This window comes from Podarcis vaucheri, assembly GCF_965113315.1.
Source record: "Podarcis vaucheri genome assembly, chromosome: 3".
NCBI classification, from domain to species: Eukaryota; Metazoa; Chordata; class Lepidosauria; order Squamata; family Lacertidae; genus Podarcis; species Podarcis vaucheri.
Window position 1 is genome coordinate 767,623 of NC_138761.1, and position 21,349 is coordinate 788,971.

Sequence of the window (21,349 nt, forward strand, 5' to 3'; positions counted from 1 at the left end):
GCATCCCCCGAGGATGAAATAACCACATCTCACAGAGACGGAGGAAGACGAGTCTTTAATTCATTTAATGAGCAAACAGGTAACCAGTCCAATACAAGGTCTCAACACAAAGTCTCTCTCTCCCCAGAGGGTGCAGTTCTTTTAAGTGCAAGGACAACAGTGCGGTTGTGCTAGGAGTCCAAGGCTGCCTGCCAGTCCCGTTATTCTCCTGGAGGAAGGTTCTCCGGCCCCTTCCACGCTCTGGCCATTCTCCCAGCTGGCTCCCACAGCAGTAAGACTCCTGCTGGATGTCCTGGGCAAAATACAAGCTCACCCTATGGACTCCCCCCCCCTCAGTTCACATTCTGCATTCAGACCCTCCTCTAGCCCTTCCCTCTCTACCACTGCTATTACTGGCATGCAAACACGTTTTCCCTTCTTTTAAGGGACAGTGAATGAGTCACAAAAAACAGTGAATCAGGAGCTGGACCTTAATTACATTCACCTGGATCACTGCGGTTCCACTTAACTCCTTAATGTTGTATTCTTTGTAAAATGCACAGTTGTGAAACACAGGCCAACTGATCTGACTCTGAGGAAAACAGAGGATCCCCAGTGAGACCCTGGGTCAAAAGGAAGTTGAAAGCCAAGGTCACATGGCTTCACTTCAAGTAGTGATGGGGGTCTGTTCAACCAGGCAGAAGCGTGACGGGTTTCTATTTTGTTGTCAACTTTCAGAAGAGAAATGAAGTGAGAAAGATGGAGAAAGGTCAAACCAAACCAAAGGAAACTGCTTTACACTGTGATACAATACAATATGTAGGTATATAAGTGGAACGATTATTCTAACAAGTAAAATATTATTAACAATTCATTGTTTTTATAAATGCATTCTAAATATCATTGTCTTTCTCCACAATCTACATTCCTATGTTGCAAGAATAGTATCCATCGTTCAAAGGGGACCTTGGCATTATCTTTCCAGCAAATAAATAACAGTTTTTTTATCAGCTGGAAGGATGCAAAGAGTTCATTTACATTAACCAGTTGTCAACACATATAAAGTTGGTCTGTAGTATTTATGCACCTTAATACTTTCCTCCAAAATGCAAGCTTTGGACATCCTATGAACATACGTTTCCAAAAAGCATTTTCCTAATTACATCTCTAGCAGCAAAAACATTTTTTAGAATTTATTGGACTCTAATACACTTGCATTAAAATTAAAAGACGCCTGCTTCTTAGGAGAAAAGCAATGACAAACCTAGACAGCATCTTAAAAAGCAGAGACATCACCTTGCCAACAATGGACCGTATAGTTAAAGCTCTGGTTTTCCCAGTCCTGATGTATGGAAGTGAGAGCTGGACCATAAAGAAGGCTGATTGCCGAAGAATGGATGCTTTTGAATTCTGGTGCTGGAGGAGACTCTTGAGAGTCCCATGGACTGCAAGAAGATCAAACCTCTCCATTCTGAAGGAAATCAGCCCTGAGTGCTCACTGGAAGGACAGATCCTGAAGCTGAGGCTCCAAGACTTTGGCCACCTCATGAGAAGAGAAGACTCCCTGGGAAAGACCCTGATGCTGGGAAAGATGGAGGGCGCAAGGAGAAGGGGACTACAGAGGACGAGAGGGTTGGACAGTGTTCTTGAAGCTACCAGCATGAGTTTGACCAAACTGCGGGAGGCAGTGGAAGACAGGAGGGCCTGGCGTGCTCTGGTCCAGGGATCACGAAGAGGCGGACACGACTCAACGACTAAACAACAATACACTTGTATAGAAAGGGACTATCTACAAGCTTAACGGAGCCTGATAAATTCTAAACATTTTTCCTTGTAGAAGACCTACTTCATAAACTAATGTCACATTAACTCCCAAAGGTAAAACATTGTCCTGCTGATTGGATAAGATACAGCAATATCGAAAGCACCACGATGGCCAGAAACAATTACAGTATAGAAAACTTTATGAAATAATGCAAAACATCACAACTATCAAACGGAAGTCTCTGAAAGTCCTTGAATAAGTCACGGTGCCAGACTTTACCCGGCAGAGATCAAGCTTATAAAGCTTTGTATAATCAGAAAATGTCCAACTCTGAACTGCTGAACAGTGTTTCCGGATAGCAACTACTGTTTCTTTCAGTTCTTCACCAGCCAATTAGTTCAACAAACACTCATAAGTAAAAAGATGTGTAATTTCTTCATTAACTGAAAATAAAATATTCAAACGATGACCTGCACATATATAACAATAACTTCAAATAGCGTGGAAATTATAAACATAAAAAGGTTATATACCCAATCTTTTTTTTGAAGGATATAATATCAACGACTTGGATGATGGACTCAAGGGCATCCTGATCAAATTTGCAGATGACACCAAACTGGGAGGGGTGGCTAACACCCCAGAGGACAGGATCACACTTCAAAACGACCTTGACAGATTAGAAAACTGGGCCAAAACAAACAAGATGAATTTTAACAGGGAGAAATGTAAGGTATTGCACTTGGGCAAAAAAAATGAGAGGCACAAATACAAGATGGGGGACACCTGGCTTGAGAGCAGTACATGTGAAAAGGATCTAGGAGTCTTGTTTGACCACAAACTTGACATGAGCCAACAGTGTGACGCGGCAGCTAAAAAAGCCAATGCAATTCTGGGCTGCATCAATAGGAGTATAGCATCTAGATCAAGGGAAGTAATAGTACCACTGTATTCTGCTCTGGTCAGACCTCACCTGGAGTACTGTGTCCAGTTCTGGGCACCACAATTCAAGAAGGACACTGACAAACTGGAACGTGTCCAGAGGGCAACCAAAATGGTCAAAGGCCTGGAAACGATGCCTTATGAGGAACGGCTAAGGGAGCTGGGCATGTTTAGCCTGGAGAAGAGGAGGTTAAGGGGTGATATGATAGCCATGTTCAAATATATAAAAGGATGTCACATAGAGGAGGGAGAAAGGTTGTTTTCTGCTGCTCCAGAGAAGCGGACACGGAGCAATGGATCCAAACTACAAGAAAGAAGATTCCACCTAAACATTAGGAAGAACTTCCTGACAGTAAGAGCTGTTTGACAGTGGAATTTGCTGCCAAGGAGTGTGGTGGAGTCTCCTACTTTGGAGGTCTTTAAGCAGAGGCTTGACAACCATATGTCAGGAGTGCTTTGATGGTGTTTCCTGCTTGGCAGGGGGTTAGACTCGATGGCCCTTGTGGTCTCTTCCAACTCTATGATTCTATGATTCTATATACATGAGAATGAAAAATACTCTGGAACAGTGCTCATGCGATTATGTAGTCACTGTTACTAACAACATTTTTTGAAAAATATATATAGCCAGCCCCAGGTGATACTGATAACAAGGAGACCGAGCTTAAAACCACAGTTCAAAGAAACAGCAAGGATACAGATAATCAAATAAAGCAATTGAGGTCTAATTCAGAGTTACGTCCCCCTGGATGAATGGATTTAAACATAAAAATAAAATGGGTTTCCTGCTGCTGTAACTGATGTTCATAATCTTTTCTGATACCCTTTGTCCTCTGATTCACCCATAAACCTGTGGTGGACTGTCCTTCGTTGGAAGTTTTCAGCAGAGCTTGGATGGCCATTTGTCATGGATGCTTTACTTGAGATTCCTGAAAGGGTTGAACAATGACTCTTGTGCTCCCTCAGCACTCTGCAATTCCTTGATTCCTATGATGAACCCTAGACTTGCCAGCCGTACATGTGAAAAGGACCTAGGGATCGTAGTACACCACAAGATTAACACGAGTTAACAATGTGAGGCAGCAGTAAAATAAGCTAATGTTATTTTAGGCTGCATCAACAGACATCTGGTGTCCTGATCATCAGAAGTAATGTTACTGCTCCCTTCTGCCTTGGTCAGAACACACCTGGAGTACAGGGTCCAGTTCTGGACGCCACAATAAAAGGAGGATATTGTCAAGCTGGAACACGTGCAGAGGAGGGAGACCAAAATGATACACCGCCCTATACCCAGAGTTCTGAGCTGGATATGTTTTGTCCCAAAAAGAGGAGATTAAGAGGAGATGTGTCAGCCATCTTCAAATGCTATGATTCTCCTTGCTGTGAGTTCTTTGATGGATTGTCATCTTAGACCTCTGCATGAAGCTCTTTCCACATTCCAAGCACTGATATGGTTTCTCCCCTGTATGAATTCTTTGATGGAATGTGAAACTTTTCTTCCATTTGAAGGTCTTTCCACATTCCAAGCACTGATATGGTCTCTCCTCACGGTGAATTGTTTTATGGGAAGTGAGATGTTCCTTACGACTGAAGCTCTTTCCACATTCCAAGCACTGATGTGGCTTCTCCCCTGTATGAATTGTTTGATGTAAAGTGAGACTTCTCTTTGATTTGAAGCTCTTTCCACATTCCAAGCACTGATACGGTCTCTCCTCACTGTGAATTGTTTTATGGGAAGTGAGATGTTCATTCCGACTGAAGCTCTTCCCACATTCCAGGCACTGATATGGTTTCGCCACTGTATGAATTCTCTGATGTAAAGTGAGACTTCTCTTTGATTTGAAGCTCTTTCTACATTCCAAGCACTGATAGGGTTCATCCATTGAATGAGATATTTGATGGGACGTTAGACTTTTTTTCCTGTTGAAGCTCTTTCCACATTCCAAGCACTGATATGGTCTCTCCCCTGTATGAATTCTTTGATGGGAAGAGAGCTGGGAGCCCCTACTGAAACTCCTCCCACATTCAAAGCACTTATATCCTCCCTCCCCTCTGTGAATTCTTTCATGTGAAGTAAGGGTATACTTCTGATTGAATGTTTTTCCACATTCCAAACACTGATATGGTGCCCCCCCTGTATGAATTCTCTGATGGGAAATGAGATTTGTCTTCCAGGAAAAGCTCTTCCCACATTCCCAGCACTGATATGGTTTCTCCCCTGTATGAATGCTTTGATGGCAAATGATACTTCTCTTCCACTTGAAGCTCTTCCCACATTCCAAACACTGGTACGGGTTCTCACCACTGTGTGTTATTTGATGGGAAGTGAACTGGGATCCCTTAATGAAGTCCGTTTCACATCTGAAGCTTTTATATGGTCCTTTTTTTTTGTGAATTCTTTCATGTGAAGTGAGACTATCCTTCCGACTAAAAGTCTTTCCACATTTCAAGCACTGATATGGTTTAACCCCAGTGTGAGTCGTTTGATGGGAAGTGAGATGGTCCTTCCGACTGAAGCTCTTTCCACATTCCACGCACTGATATGGTTTCTCGCCTGTATGAATTCTTTGATGGGCCTTGAGCACAGCCCTGTGACCGAAGCTCTTTCCACATTCTAAACAGTGATGGGGTTTCTTCCCACTGTGAGTTATTTGGTGAGATGTGAGATGGGACCTATGACTGAAGTGCTTTCCGCATTCCAAGCACTGATATGGTTTCACCCCAGTGTGAATTGTTTGATGGGAAGTGAGAATATTCTTCCGCCTGAAGCTTTTCCCACATTCCAAGCACTGATATGGTTTTTCCTTTGTATGAATGCTTTGATGACCCTTTAGATGCCCCCTCTGCCTGAAGCTCTTTCCACATTCCAAGCACTTATGAGGTCTCTCTCCTGTATGAATTCCTTGATGAGCCATGAGCTTAGCTTTCTGACTGAAGCTCTTTCCACATTCTGAGCACTGATACAGTTTTTCACCTGTGTGAATGCTTTTATGGGCTGTGAGCACAGCCTTTTGACTGAAGCTTTTTCCACATTCCAAGCACTGATATGGTTTTTCCCCTGTGTGAATTCTTTGATGGGCCTTAAACACAGCCTTGTGACTAAAGCTCTTTCCACATTCCAAGCACTTATATGGTGTCTCCCCTCTATGGATTTTCTGATGGGAATTGAGATAGGATCTCTGATTAAAGCACTTTCCACATTCCAAGCACTTATGGGTTTTCCCCGCACTGTGAGTTATTTGATGGGAAGTGAGATGGGACCTCCGACGGAAGCTCTTTCCACATTGCAAGCACTGATATGGTTTCTCTCCTGTGTGAATTATTTGATGGGCTGTGAGTGCAACCCTTTGACTGAAGCTCTTTCCACATTCCAGGCACTTGTATGGTTTCTCCCCTGTATGAATTCTTTGATGGGCCTTGAGCACATGCCTGTAACTGAAGCTCTTTCCACATTCCAAACAGTGATGGGGTTTCTTCCCACTGTGAAGAATTTGGTGGGATGTGAGATGGGCTCTTTGCCTGAAGTGCCTTCCGCATTCCATGCACTGATATGGTTTCTCTCCTGTATGAATTCTTTGATGAGCCATAAGCTTAGCTTTCTTCCTGAAGTTCTTTCCACATTCCAAACACTGATATGGTTTCTCTCCTGTATGAATGGTTTGATGGGTCGTGAGATTGGACCGCTGACTGAAGCTCTTTCCGCATTCCATGCACTGATATGGTTTCTCCCTGCTGTGAGTTCTTGGATGGAAAGCGAGACATTTCTTCTGACGAAATGTCTTACCACCTTCCAAGCACTGATAGTGATTCTTCCTAATGGAATTTATTTTATGGGAAGTGGAATAAGAGCTCTGAATATAGCTCTCTCCACATTCCAAATATTTATACACCTTCCCCACTCTGTGAATGTCTCCCTTGTTCATAATTTTCAATCCATCACCACCTGCATCAAAGAGAGAAACAGATTAGAACCTCAGGAAGAAATGGAGCCCCAAATTATTCAAATTATGGAGCACTGCTAATGAATGTTTGTGATCAATGAAGAGTTCAAGGGAGTTAGATCTAAGGCCTTACTACGAGGTTCACTGCCTTTGTTGACTCTCATTGACACACAGATTGATGGGAACCTGAGATTCAAACAGATTGGCATCTTCCGGGAAGGATCTTGTTTGGCCTAATCATGGAATCTTCTCCATCTGCAAGGCCAGTTGTCTCTTTGGTCAACCAGAAAGTGACCGAAGCAAAAACAGAAAACCTCACAGAAGCTGCTACTTCTTCTGCCAACACATGGAAGGTTACATTCAAGAAGGTCTGGGCAGCTCAGAGCAGCCTGGTCATGGTTTAAAAAGGCATATGTGGGGCAAGAATATTTGCAGACAGAACAGTAGATTCAAGGTGAGCTGTGGGGAAGGAGAATCCCAGATGCTGTCAAGTGCCATCAAAATATTTATATATGTATCATGATTTAAAAACAGATATTATGGTCCAACAGGAAGCCTTACTGAGAGAGTCCACAATCCTACGATTCTCCTCCATGACGTCCTTATGCAGAGCTCTCTGGTCAGGATCCAGCAACGCCCACTCCTCCTCTGTGAAATACACAGCGACATCTTCAAAGCACAGAGGACCCTGAAGGAAAAGGAAAAAGGTCCTCTTCTGAGACAGCATAAAGATTATCCACTATACATTGCTCAGTTGTTTTCTGCCCATTCCTTGTTGTGTTGTTTTAATGGGATTATTTTGCTGCAAGTTTTAGGTCTGGATGCCTATTTTAATGATTTAATGGGACTTCTGGGTATGTGTGAATGGCAAACGGACTGCGAGTTTGAAAGCTGTGTCAAACTCTGCTCTGCAGTGGATCGGGGGAAGTGATCAGGCGAGGTGCACCCCCAAAATGCCTCAAGGGGGTATTTGAGGTGTCGTGATGTCCTGCAGACAGCACATGGCAACTCGGTAGCTCCAGTCTCTGCCCCTGTACCAAAAAGCGAGTGGGCAAGAAACCCGAGAGAAAAGCCGGCGATCTACACACCAGCGTGACTCTGCGTAGTGTAGTCTCTGAACCAGCCAGCAGTGGACTATCTTTCCAAATTATTTCAAACCGATCGCAAGGTGAGAAGGAAAATTTATTACTTATTCGGCAAAAAACAGGAGGTTAAAAAGGAAGTCTACTCCAGTCTGTGGGTATTTTAACCACATTAGAACTTTTACAAGTGGGAAACTGTGGATCAACCTTTGGAGTTAAAGCCAGCTAATGGGAGAAGGGGACGAACGAGGACGAGATGGTGGGACAGTGTTCTTGAAGCTACGAACATGAGTTTGACCAAACTGCGGGAGGCAGTGGAAGACAGGAGGGCCCGGCGTGCTCTGGTCCAGGGGATCGCGAAGAGGCGGACACGACTAAACAACAACAAATGGCTGACAAAGACAAAGGATTATACAAAGCTTTTTAAATACCAATTTGGATATTTTACTGACTTTTTAAACATTAAACTTGAACTAAAGTAGATCTGAACTTGAGAGCGTATTGAGACTTGACATAGACTGCAACTACAGTTACATTAGCATGGAATTTGGAGATACATACTGATTTCTGACTGAGAACAAACCTGGTGGAAGTAAGGGATTTTTTTTATTAATTGGTTAAGTTATTAATACTTTTAAAACTTAAAGAATCTTGAGAGATTGGAGAAAACAACTGGGACTTAATACTGTGTCAAGTTTCAAGAACAAAGAAAGTGGATTATAATTATATTCTGGAAAGATTATTTTGGAATTAAAACTACATTGGAATACTAAACTATATTTTCACTGGACATTGAGTATCAGCAAATGGAGTCAAATTCTCTTGTGTTTTGCTTTTTTGTTTAAACCAACTGGAACTGAGATAAATTTTACGGTTTGGACTACTTTATTTTACATACTAAATAGCCCTGTGTAAAAGACTGTTATTTACATATTTCTTTCACTTCTTAATTTAACACCTCTATGTCTTATACTTTTATAACATAAATTTCTATATTTCTATACATTTATATTTTAGAATATGACAAAGTATATATGTATGGAAGACCATTATCCTTTTCAATTTGGATTTGTAAATTTGCATTGATCCTTTCATTTATAATTCTAGGATAAAACTAGGTGTTGGTAAAGGGGTTAGAACAAAGGGAAACTAGCCAAATGCTGTATTTTTCCAGGTTTTGTGACGTGACCTTGACAAAGGGTTGATAAGGCCAAGCAGCTTGGGACTTGGTGGGAAAGGATCTTTGTTTTGAAAGCTCTTTGAGGTTGAGAAAATACTGGTGTTGAATTTAAGAGTAGTGAAACCAGGCAGAAAGGTTTTTTTGCAAGAGGGTCCCAGATCTGAACTTGCTGATCCTTTTTCAGAATTTAAACTAGAATTTAAACAACTTTAAAGAAACTGTGGGTGCATTAGCCACCCAAACTGAAAATAAAATAAAATACAATGTTAGAAATGATGGGGGAAATGAAGGAATTAAATGTGAGAACAACTAGAGTGGAAACTGGGTTAAAAGGGGTGGAGGAGAAAACTAAATGCACAGAAGGAGAGGTGAAAGGTGTGAAAAGGGGCCAGGAAAAGTTAAAGGTTGATGTAGAAGGACTTTATGCATCTCAGGAATTCACGTGGGACGCCTTGGCGGGGGCTGAGATGAAGCAGAAAAATGGAAAATCAAGAGAATGAAACAAAAAAAACTTTGAGCAGGAGAAGTTCGTTCTGGCCCAGAGGCTCCCTGGCTGCCGCACTCCTCTGACTCTTTCCCCACAAAGCTCTTTCCCCATACCAGATCTGTTTCCACAGCTGCTGCTTCTCCTCCGTTCTCATGAAAAGATGGATGAGGAGGTCTGGGGGGCATCCGTCTTTCACCTGCGAGAGACGAGAGACAAAAGTCAAAGGGAAGCCATCAGCTCCTGCGTCTCTCAGAGCTTCAGCAGCACATTTCAGGCGACAGATGGGCCTTCGAAAAAGTCTTTCTTGCAAAGTGTATTTAGACATTTGTACTCATTTCAAACTTACTTTGGGTCAAAATACATCTCCCCTCCTTGGCGCTCTTGGCCCCAAGTGCTCCCCCCAAAAAAAGATGAACAGAACCCACAGATAGTTTCAAGATCCACAGAATGAGAAGAAAAACTCCTTCCTCTTTACCTAGTGGTCTCCCTCTGGTGTCCAACGGAGACCTCTGTGCCTCAGAGGACTCTGGGTCCATTTCTGCAAACGGATCCTTTCCCGGAAAGAGCAACAAGGATCAAAACAGAGAATAGGGAGAAGGATTAGAACAGGAATGACCGAAGAAAGCACTGTAGGGGAGCAGATCTCATCCCTTGCTTCCCAAAAGGTGGTGAGCCATTAGAAGAGCAGTTTTGGGAATACTCTCCCTCATGTTGGGAGCCTCTTGGGAGTTTCCAGAGGAAAGTCTCTCTCACCTGCTGCTCTGCTTGCCTTCTCTCCTCTGCCTGACTCACGAGGAAACCTTCGGCCAGGGCCAGGGCCTGGGAAGTGGTCTCTGCTCCACATTCCCTCACCCAGCTCTCCATCTCCGGCAGAAGGGCAGCCAGGAACTGTCTTGCTTATCCATTGGTGCTCTCAGGAAGCCTCCAAGAAATTGGAAGGAACCCTTTAGTCTTCTGTCAAGTTCTATCTGATTTAGAGTTGCTCACAAATCCTACAAAGCAAATACATTGTTCTGTTATCAGATTGATACAAGGTCAGGAGAAGAAGTGAAGACAGAATGATGATGGGCAAGTGAGTATTTTGTAGTGAATATAATTTAGACACTAGGCCATAGTTGGGGTCTTGTCAGGGAACTGACATCGGAGGACAGGGAAGTGGTAAGGCTCCCAGAGACTGGGAGAGAGTCAACAGCCAAAGCAGGGACCAGCAGGGGGAGCGCGGGGTCTCTGGAGGAGGATCTCAGTAATGCTGAGAGAGACGCAGCAGCCCAGGCAGGAAGCAGCAGGGGAGAGAAAGGGGTGAGAGACACTTCGAGCGAAAATAGCGGGGAGGTGTCAGAAGCAACTGCAGGGAGACCCATGCTTCGCCGGAAGCTGCCACGTCGTGAGTCCAGGAGACGCGTTTCCGTTAAGGAACTTCTTTGCTGGAAGCGCTTCCGCAGACAGCCACTGTCAGACTCTACTAGTGACTAGAGCAGACATGTCTGAGGAGCTCTGTCACACACAGAGGTTTGTGGGGTCGCACAAACTCTGAAGGGGCACAATTTTAAGCACAAGCAGCTAACCATCCCCTGACAGCAGTCTGACAGTCTCTGTACGCTGCCTGTGCAGGAGAAAGCATCATGAGCAACCCAGTCGGAACCGGAGAGGCAGGGGTTGGAGCTGGTCCAAGCTTGGAAGAAAGGTATCAAGCTCTGGAGGTCCAACTTGCGCTGCAGACGGCGAGGCTCGAGGAGAGAAGGGCTCAGGATGCTGACAAAAAGGGGAGAACCACTCAGTTCCCCAGAAAGGTACCAGGATTGGTGCAGAAGTTTGGGGGGGACCCCAAGGATTACCATGCCTTTAGGACTGAGATGCAATATGCTCTGAATGTGCAGTTTGATGAGTTCCCTGATGAGGAATCGCGAGTTGCGTTCGTAATTGGGCATCTTGAGAAGGGGGCGCGGGACTGGGTTCGACCCCTGATGGCAACGCACAACGATATCCTAAAGGACACTATGAAATTCTTTCGTGCAATGGATATCATGTTTTCCAGCGATATTGAGGAAGGGGTGGTGCGCAGACAGCTAATGGCTTGCAAGCAGGGAAGCAGATCTGTCCGTGAGTACTGGACTGAATTTACCATGCTGATTCACAGATTGGGGTGGGATTTATCGGCAGCACCCATTCAGATGCTATTTGAAGAAGGTCTTTCTTCAGCTGTGAAAGACGAGCTGGCCAGGAGCCCCAGGGCGGTGTCTATGGATCAGCTGACCAAATCTGCGCTGACCATTGGAGCGCGCCAGGAGGCAAGAGCCTTGGAGAGGCGGGAAGGGAGAGGGGAACGTTGGAAGGAGTTACGCATTCCAGACATTCCTGAGCCAGCTTTCCCGCCGGCAGAGCCGATGGAAATCGGAACAGCCCGCGCGCGCGCAGTTTCAAAGCCCAGTGAGGGGGCGAAGAAGGAGGGAAAGGGAGCCCGGAAATGCTATCTCTGCCAACAGCCAGGCCACTTTGCCAGAGTCTGCCCCCAGAGGAAGGAATGGCAAGGGATGGTGGGAGCTGTTGAGGGGGAAGAGCAGGGAGAAACGGAGCAGGTAAAAGCCAACGCCTGGTTGCCAGCAGGGCACTGCAGCCAGGCCAAAGAGCAGTGAAAGTGCCCCTTCCCCAAGTGCCAGTGCCAGAAGCTCCTCGACCTGCTCTAGTGATTGAAGTGTCGCTAGAGCTGCAAAATGGACACCCCCTAAAAATAAAGGCGCTGTTGGACTCAGGCAGCTCCTGCAATTTCATGAGCAAGGAGTTTGCGGCTGAGCACCAGATACAGACTATCCCTTTAAGCAACCCCCTGCAGGTGACCACGATCGATGGCAGGGAACTGTTGGGAGGAGGCGTCAGCTTGCAGACCGTCCCAATGATAATGAGGGTGGCAAGGCACACAGAACTGATAGCGTTTAATGTGGCCACCTTGGGAGGCGCTCCCATTATTTTGGGAATGAGCTGGCTAGCCCTACATGATCCGCTGGTGGGCTGGCATCAAAGAGTGGTTTCCTTCGGTTCCGCACACTGCTTAGAACACTGCAGGGCGGAAAAGGGGTCAGCAGGGGCCCAAGCCACCCTAGCAGGGACGGAAGTAATGGAGAAGGGGAAGGTGCCACCACAGTATGCTGATCTCAGCGACGTGTTCAGCGAGAAGGAAGCGGACCAACTACCCCCGCATAGGCCCTTTGATTGCCAGATCAATTTACTCCCTGGAGCACAGCTTCCTGTAGGCAAGTTGTATGCCATGTCTGACAGGGAGATGCAGGAGTTGCGAGCGTTCATTGACAAGAACCTGAAGAGAGGCTTCATCAGAGAGTCCAAGGCAGCGGGGGGTAGCCCAGTGTTTTTTGTGGATAAAAAAAACACGGACAAGCCGAGGCTGGTATGTGACTTTCGGGCCCTAAATGCAGTGACAGAGCCGGCGGCTTTTCCTATGCCCAGGATTGATGATATTTTGACCAGGGTGCGAAAAGGAAAGATTTTTACAAAGCTGGACCTAAGGGGGGCGTACAACCTGATACGTATAAGGAAAGGGGATGAATGGAAGACCACCATGTTCACCCCTTTGGGGGCATTTGAATACCTCGTTATGCCTTTTGGATTACAAACAGGCTCCGCGTGTTTTCAAGCCTTTATGAACCATGTACTGGGGCCTTTGCTCTACAAGAATTGCGTGGCCTTCTTAGATGACGTGTTGGTGTATTCGGAGAATGAGGAGCAACATGTGAGAGACGTCAGAGAAGTGTTGAGCAGGCTGCAAGCCAACAGACTGTGGGTGAAACTGGAGAAGTGTCAGTTTCATACCAAGGAGGTGGAATTCCTGGGGTACCGCTTGTCAGACAAGGGGTTGGCCATGGACCCCGGCAAGGTTCAAGCGGTGCTGGAATGGAAAACACCCAAGACCAAGAAGGATGTGCAGAGGTTCCTAGGGTTTGGAAACTTTTATCGTAAGTTCATCCGAAACTTCGCCCACCTGACGGCGCCCATCACGGACTGTCTCAGCAGCAAAAAGAAGTTTGTTTGGACGGGGGAGGCGGAGCGAGCGTTTGAGGAACTGAAAAGGGCCTTCGCCTCTGACGAACAACTTCTACATGTGGATTTACAAAAAAAGCTGAGGGTCGAAACAGACGCTTCTGACAGAGCCATAGGGGCGGTGCTTCTTCTGCAGCCGGGGAAGGAGGGGTCAGAGTGGCGACCGTGTGCCTTCTTTTCGCGAAAGCTGAACAAATCTGAGAGAAACTACACGGTGTACGACCGGGAACTTCTTGCGATTTATGAGGCCTTCCGGAGATGGAGGCACCTACTAATTGGTGCACAACAGAAGGTGCAAGTGTGCACGGACCATAAGAATCTAGAGTATTGGAGAACTGCGCGAGTGCTCAACCAAAGGCAGTTGAGATGGGCCCAGGAGTTCTCCAAATTTAACTTTGAGATTTGTTACGTACCAGGCCCGGAGAACGTGAGGGCGGACGCTCTCTCACGCAAACCTGAATATTTGGAGGGAGAGGGTGCACCCGAAGAGACCCATGTCATTCCCGAGGACCGCTGGGTGTGTGGGGCGGCTTTGGTGGGGCAAAGGGAACTGGTAGAGGGAACGGTGCAGGATGAATACGCCCAGGACAAACTCAGGGGTCTCAGGAGGGAGGGAGACAAACCCGGGGGTTTTGAGGAGAGAAACGGGGCGTTGTACTACAAGGGAGCGTTATACATACCTGAAGGGGAATTGAGGGAAAAGGTACTCAAGCAACTGCACGATAGCCCCACAGCAGGGCATTTTGGGCAACACAAAACCATGTGGCTGGTTACCAGGGAATTCTGGTGGCCCAAGGTCAGGGAAGATGTGCGTGAATATGTGAGAGGGTGTGACCGATGTCAACGAGCCAAGGGGGAGAGGCGGGCACCGGCAGGTTTATTAGAACCACTACCCACGCCGGAAAGACCATGGGAGGCAGTGGCAATAGATTTCATGACTGATCTGCCCAGGTCCAAAGGGAAGACAGCCATTATGGTTGTGGTAGACCTGTTAACCAAGATGGCCCACTTTATAGCCTGCTCACATGCGGTCACAGCAGAAGAAACCGCTAAATTGTTTGTGGAAAATGTGTTTAGGTTGCATGGTGCCCCCTTGAGGGTGGTTTCGGACCGAGGGAAACAATTTACTTCCAGGTTCTGGAGGAAGCTCATGAGCTTATTGCATGTAGAGGTGAATTTTTCCACTGCCCGTCATCCAGAAACCAATGGGCAGGCGGAAAGAGCTAATGGTGTCCTCCAGCAATATTTGAGGTGTTATGTGAATGACAGAGAGAATGATTGGGTGGAGAAGCTGGCGTTGGCAGAATTTGCCTATAACAATGCAGAGAACGTGTCCACGGGGATGAGCCCTTTTTTGGCCAATCACGGGTGTCATCCCCGAGCCTTCCCAGGGGGGGAGGGGGAGAACTGGAGCGTTCCTGCCGCAGAACAGTTCGTTGAAGAAATGGAAGCGATCCATCGCCAGCTCCAACTTAATTTAAACAGGGCGAAGGAGGAATATAAGAGGCAGGCAGACAAAACCAGAAGGGAAGGGGAAAGCATTAGGGTGGGGGACCAGGTGTGGCTGTCCACCCAAGGGTTACCATTTAAAGGAGGTTGTAAGAAGTTAAGACCCAAAAGACTGGGCCCATTTGAAGTCACGCAACAGGTCAACCCAGTGGCTTTCAGACTCCGGTTACCGAACCACATGAAGTTGCACCCAGTGTTCCACAGATCATTGCTGTCACCGTATATAGGGGACAGAGAGGGGAGGGTCAATAGGGGACCAGCTATGGAGGAAAAAGAACACAGCTACCATGTAGCGGAGATTCTCGATTCCAGGTGGAGGGGAGAGCAAGTAGAGTATTTGGTAATGTGGGAAGGGGAGCCGGAGTCGGAAAACACCTGGGTCAGGGCAGAGGATGTAGATGACGAGGTTTTGATTGAAACTTTTCATCAGAGATTCCCTAGAAAACCCCAGCCAGTGGCGAGGTTCCGGAGGGAATACTTCGCCACCACCGACGACGAAGAAGAGTTGGAGGGGTTCGCTGATTCCGAGGTGGAGGAGGATTCAGCGAGTCGGAACGAAGACCGATGGAGGGAATTGTTCGAGACGTCTGAAGATGAAGAGGATTCTTTTAGGGGTTTCAGCTCCTCACCGCCCAGAGGAGAGAGTAGGGGCGGGGGAGAGGGGGGCCCTGGAGGGGAGGTGGATGTCAGGGAACTGACATCGGAGGACAGGGAAGTGGTAAGGCTCCCAGAGACTGGGAGAGAGTCAACAGCCAAAGCAGGGACCAGCAGGGGGAGCGCGGGGTCTCTGAAGGAGGATCTCAGTAATGCTGAGAGAGACGCAGCAGCCCAGGCAGGAAGCAGCAGGGGAGAGAAAGGGGTGAGAGACACTTCGAGCGAAAATAGCGGGGAGGTGTCAGAAGCAACTGCAGGGAGACCCATGCTTCGCCGGAAGCTGCCACGTCGTGAGTCCAGGAGACGCGTTTCCGTTAAGGAACTTCTTTGCTGGAAGCGCTTCCGCAGACAGCCACTGTCAGACTCTACTAGTGACTAGAGCAGACATGTCTGAGGAGCTCTGTCACACACAGAGGTTTGTGGGGTCGCACAAACTCTGAAGGGGCACAATTTTAAGCACAAGCAGCTAACCATCCCCTGACAGGTCTTAAGCTGGGGACCATCAAGAGTTGCTCTCTCTTCCTCTGCCATCCCCACTTCAGGGCCCATTTCCTTCCAGCTTCTGTCTTATTTTCTAACATTTGGAATCCCCAACGTCCTCAAGGCACACTACTTGGATGGGGTCCTTTCTTGTTCTGTGGGCCAGATTATTGGCTGGCCAACCCCCCAAGGGCTAACTGGGCGAGGCCAAAGCACGTCTAAAGGCAGCCAGGTACAGTGGTATCTCAGGTTACAGACGATTCAGGTTACAGACTCTGCAAACCCAGAAATATTACCTCGGCTTAAGAACTTTGCTTCAGGATGAGAACAGAAATCGTGTGGCGGCGGCGCAGCGGCAGCAGGAGGCCCCATTAGCTAAAGTGGTACCTCAGGTTAAGATCAGTTTCAGGTTAGGAATGGACCTCCGGAACAAATTAAGTATGTAACCTGAGGTTCCACTGTATAGGGAAGTTTTTAAGGTTTGTTGTCTTATTGCGTTTTAATTTGTTGGAAGCTGCCCAGAATGCCTGGGAAACCCAGTCCGAGGGGAGGCATATAAGTTTATTATTATGATTATCAAAAAACCGAAGATCATGGCAACTGGTCCCATCACCTCCTGGCAAATAGAAGGGGAAGAAATGGAGGCAGTGAGAGATTTTACTTTCTTGGGCTCCATGATCACTGCAGATGGTGACAGTAGCTACGAAATTAAAAGACGCCTGCTTCTTGGGAGAAAAGCGATGACAAACCTAGACAGTATCTTAAAAAGCAGAGACATCACCTTGCCAACAAATGTCCGTATAGTCAAAGCTCTGGTTTTCCCAGTAGTGGTGTATGGAAGTGAGAGCTGGACCATAAAGAAGGCTGATCGCCGAAGAATTGATGCTTTTGAATTCTGGTGCTGGAGGAGACTCTTGAGAGTCCCATGGGCTGCAAGAAGATCCAACCTCTCCATTCTGAAGGAAATCAGCCCTGAGTGCTCACTGGAAGGACAGATCCTGAAGCTGAGGCTCCAATAGTTTGGCCACCTCATAAGAAGAGAAGACTCCCTGGAAAAGACCCTGATGTTGGGAAAGATGGAGGGCACAAGGAGAAGGGGACGACAGAGGACGAGATGGTTGGACAGTGTTCTCGAAGCTACAAACATGAGTTTGACCAAACTGTAGGAGGCAGTGGAAGACAGAAGTGCCTGGCGTGCTCTGGTCCAGGGGGTCACGAAGATGTGGACACGACTAAACGACTAAACAACAACAACAACAACAACGATTGTTTCCTGGTTCTGCTGGATCTCTCAGCGGCCTTTGACACCATCGACCATAGCATCCTTCTGGACCGTCTTGAGGGGCTGGGAGCTGGGGGCACTGTCATACAGTGGTTTCACTCCTTCCTCCTGGGCCGTGTTCAGAAAGTGGTGGTGGGGGATGAGTGTTCAGACCCCTGGGCTCTCACTTGTGGGGTGCCTCAGGGTTCCGTCCTCTCCCCCATGCTTTTTAACATCTATATGAAGCCGCTGGGAGAGATCATCAGGGGGTTTGGGCTGGGTGTTCATCAGTATGCGGATGATACCCAGCTCTACCTCTCCTTTAAATCAGAACCAGCGAAGGCGCTGAAGGTCCTGTGTGAGTGTCTGGAGGCGGTTGGAGGATGGATGGCAGCTAACGGATTGAGGTTGAATCCTGATAAGACAGAAGTACTGTTGGGGGACAGGGGGCAGGCTGGTGTGGAGGACTCCCTGGTCCTGAATGGGGTAACTGTGCCCCTGAAGGACCAGGTGCACAGCCTGGGAGTCATTTTGGACTCACAGCTGACATGGAGGCACAGGTCAAGTCTGTATCCAGGGCAGCTGTCTACCAGCTCCATCTGGTACGCAGGCTAAGACCCTACCTGCCCACGGACTGTCTCACCAGAGTGGTGCATGCTCTGGTTATCTCCCGCTTGGACTACTGCAATGCGCTCTACGTGGGGCTACCTTTGAAGGTGACCCGGAAACTACAATTAATCCAGAATGCGGCAGTTAGACTGGTGACTGGGAGCGGCCGCCGAGACCATATAACACCGGTCTTGAAAGACCTGCATTGGCTCCCAGTACGTTTCCGAGCACAATTCAAAGTGTTGGTGCTGACCTTTAAAGCCCTAAACGGCCTCAAAGACCCAGTATACCTGAAGGAGTGTCTCCACCCCCATCGTTCTGCCCGGACGCTGAGGTCCAGCTCCGAGGGCCTTCTGGCGGTTCCCTCATTGCGAGAAGCAAAGCTGCAGGGAACCAGGCAGAGGGCTTTCTCGGTAGTGGTGCCCGCCCTGTGGAACGCCCTCCCATCAGATGTCAAAGCGATGAATAACTACCAGACATTTAGAAGACATCTTAAGGCAGCCCTGTTCAGGGAAGCTTTTAATCTGTGATATTTTACTGTATTTTTTGTTTCTATGGAAGTTGCCCAGAGTGGCTGGGGAAGCCCAGCCAGATGGGCGGGGTACAAATAATAAATTATTATTATTATTATTATTATTAGGTGGGGCCAAAGAACAGTGCTAAAAAGCAAGTCAAGTAGAATTCACCTTCTTTCTGTTTTAAATATAGTTTTAATGTTGTCATTGTCAGTTTGCATTTCTAAGTACAGAAAGTACTGATCTGATGTGTAGCGATCTTTCCTATTTTAATAAGTTCAAGAGGGTTCTGGAAGCTTCTCTGTGTGAAACAAGCAGAAGGTTCTTGATGTTTGGGTTATTCCTTCAGAGAAGCTGAGTAGTGCTGGATTAGACTGTCCCTGTTCTCTCTTCTGTCAAGGTCATGCTGACTATAAGAGTAAGACCAGAAGGCGTCTGGGTTTCACTTCTCTTTCTGTCCCTCTTCCTTCTCGTGTGGCATTCTGCATACGGTGGTACCTTGGGTTAAGTTCTTAATTCGTTCCAGAGGTCCATTCTTAACCTGAAGCACCACTTTAGGTAATGGGGCCTCCTGCTGCCGCCGCTGCGTGATTTCTGTTCTCATCCTGAAGCAAAGTTCTTAACCCGAGGTACTATTTCTGGGTTAGCGGAGTCTGTAACCTGAAGCGTTTGTAACCCAAGGTACCACTGTATAGTGTTACGCTTTAGACATATTATTATAAGCTACTGTAAGTTTAAGTTAAGTCTGCTGCAAGTGGATTTCTTATGGATAGTCCCAATACTGAATGTGTGCCAATCCTGAATTGTGACCCTTGGGCTCATTTGCCTTCAGTAGCAGTAAAGCTCTGCTGAATGAAATACAATGGCCTCTGGTCTATCCTGCAACATGTTTAAGTTTTACTCTGTTCCGGATCAATAGGAGTAGAATTCATCTGCCCTGGGAATGTTGGGAAAGGGAAGGTTAATAATAACAATGGTATCAAACGCCTCTAAGAGCTGACTGACCGAACCCAAAGGGTGCTCATCAATGGTTCCTCTTCATCCTGGAGAAGAGTGACTAGTGGGGTGCCACAGGGTTCTGTCTTGGGCCCGGTCTTATTCAACATCTTTATCAACGACTTGGATGATGGACTCAAGGGCATCCTGATCAAATTTGCAGATGACACCAAACTGGGAGGGGTGGCTAACACCCCAGAGGACAGGATCACACTTCAAAACGACCTTGACAGATTAGAGAACTGGGCAAAAACAAACAAGATGAATTTTAACAGGGAGAAATGTAAAGTATTGCACTTGGGCAAAAAAATGAGAGGCACAAATACAAGATGGGTGACACCTGGCTTGAGAGCAGTACATGTGAAAAGGATCTAGGAGTCTTGGTTGACCACAAACTTGACATGAGCCAACAGTGTGACGCGGCAGCTAAAAAAGCCAATGCAATTTTGGGCTGCATCAATAGGAGTATAGCATCTAGATCAAGGGAAGTAATAGTGCCACTGTATTCTGCTCTGGTCAGACCACACCTGGAGTACTGTGTCCAGTTCTGGGCACCACAATTCAAGAAGGACACTGACAAACTGGAACGTGTCCAGAGGAGGGCAACCAAAATGGTCAAAGGCCTGGAAACGATGCCTTATGAGGAACGGCTAAGGGAGCTGGGCATGTTTAGCCTGGAGAAGAGGAGGTTAAGGGGTGATATGATAGCCATGTTCAAATATATAAAAGGATGTCACATAGAGGAGGGAGAAAGGTTGTTTTCTGCTGCTCCAGAGAAGCGGACACGGAGCAATGGATCCAAACTACAAGAAAGAAGATTCCAGCTAAACATTAGGAAGAACTTCCTGACAGTAAGAGCTGTTTGACAGTGGAATTTGCTGCCAAGGAGTGTGGTGGAGTCTCCTGCTTTGGAGGTCTTTAAGCAGAGGCTTGACAACCATATGTCAGGAGTGCTCTGATGGTGTTTCCTGCAGCTGCTGGGTGACCTTGGGCCAGTCACACTTCTCTGAAGTCTCTCAGCCCCACTCACCTCACAGAGTGTTTGTTGTGGGGGAGGAAGGGAAAGGAGAATGTTAGCCGCTTTGAGACTCCTTAAAGGGAGTGAAAGGCGGGATATCAAATCCAAACTCTTCTTCTTCTTCTTCTTGGCAGGGGGTTGGACTCGATGGCCCTTGGGGTCTCTTCCAACTCTAGGATTCTATGATTCTAAGAGATGCAGCAGAGCTTTCACCTTAGTCCCCAGCCCACCAGAGACCATCAACTAGCGCAAACAAGGCAGTTTCAGTCCCAAAACTTCAAATTTAAAGTGCAAGGGATTAAAAACCATTTAGAAGCATGTTCGACATTTCCCCCAGCCGCCCAGTTTGTCCCCGTGAGTCTGGGCTCTTCAGGGAGCAGATGCTTGGGGGTCCTCCTGCACCCCCCCCACCCCGTCTCAGGGAGGGATCCCAGGGGATGCTGGCCCGCCCTCCGGGCGGAGCTGCCAGGGGTCCCCAGGGCAGGGCTGGGCTCCCCCCCCCCCCAGTTCTCACTTGCCGCGTTTCTTTTCCGTCCCCCCAGGGCTTATCCGCCCCCCTCCTTCCCCCAATGGCAGGACCCCTCGCCTGGTCGGGGGGGGGAGAGGCCCCGGCGGAGCGGCCCCCCAGGACCCCCAACCCCTAAAGCCCCCCAGGACCCCCAAGGCCGAGCCAGGAAAGAGGGGGAGACTCACCGGAGGAGACAAGGGGGCGCCTCCGGAAGACCCGCCCCCGCCCCCTTCCTGTCCTCTCTAGGAATGCGGCTCAGCTGCTCTTAACCCTTGGCGCGCCCAGCCTGTCCCTGGTTTGGGGGAGCCGCGGGGCGGAGGATGTTAGCGGAGGAATCGGAGGGCTCCTTTGGACAAAAAGCAAGGAGAGCAGC

The 21,349-nt window shown here is 47.6% G+C and overlaps 1 protein-coding gene across 5 annotated transcripts; it reads right to left on the bottom strand.

Annotated features, from left to right (window-relative positions):
- Nucleotides 1-3,228: 3,228 nt before the first annotated feature.
- Nucleotides 3,229-21,182, bottom strand: LOC309529366 (uncharacterized protein). Of its 5 annotated transcripts, none has more exons than XM_082217405.1 (6): nt 21,162-21,182; nt 10,130-10,368; nt 9,852-9,927; nt 9,490-9,572; nt 7,189-7,315; nt 3,229-6,629 (listed from the first exon to the last, which is right to left on the bottom strand). In XM_082217405.1, exons 2-6 carry the CDS (start codon nt 10,238-10,240, stop codon nt 4,045-4,047), a joined length of 2,982 nt encoding a protein of 993 aa, XP_082073531.1. In that variant the 5' UTR covers nt 10,241-10,368; nt 21,162-21,182; the 3' UTR covers nt 3,229-4,044. The 5 variants fall into 5 exon arrangements, with proteins under 5 accessions (XP_082073531.1, XP_082073530.1, XP_082073533.1 ...); XM_082217404.1 differs by lacking the exon at nt 21,162-21,182 and adding an exon at nt 20,682-20,740; XM_082217407.1 differs by lacking the exons at nt 10,130-10,368; nt 21,162-21,182 and adding an exon at nt 18,626-18,854.
- Between the last annotated feature and the right edge of the window lie 167 nt (nt 21,183-21,349).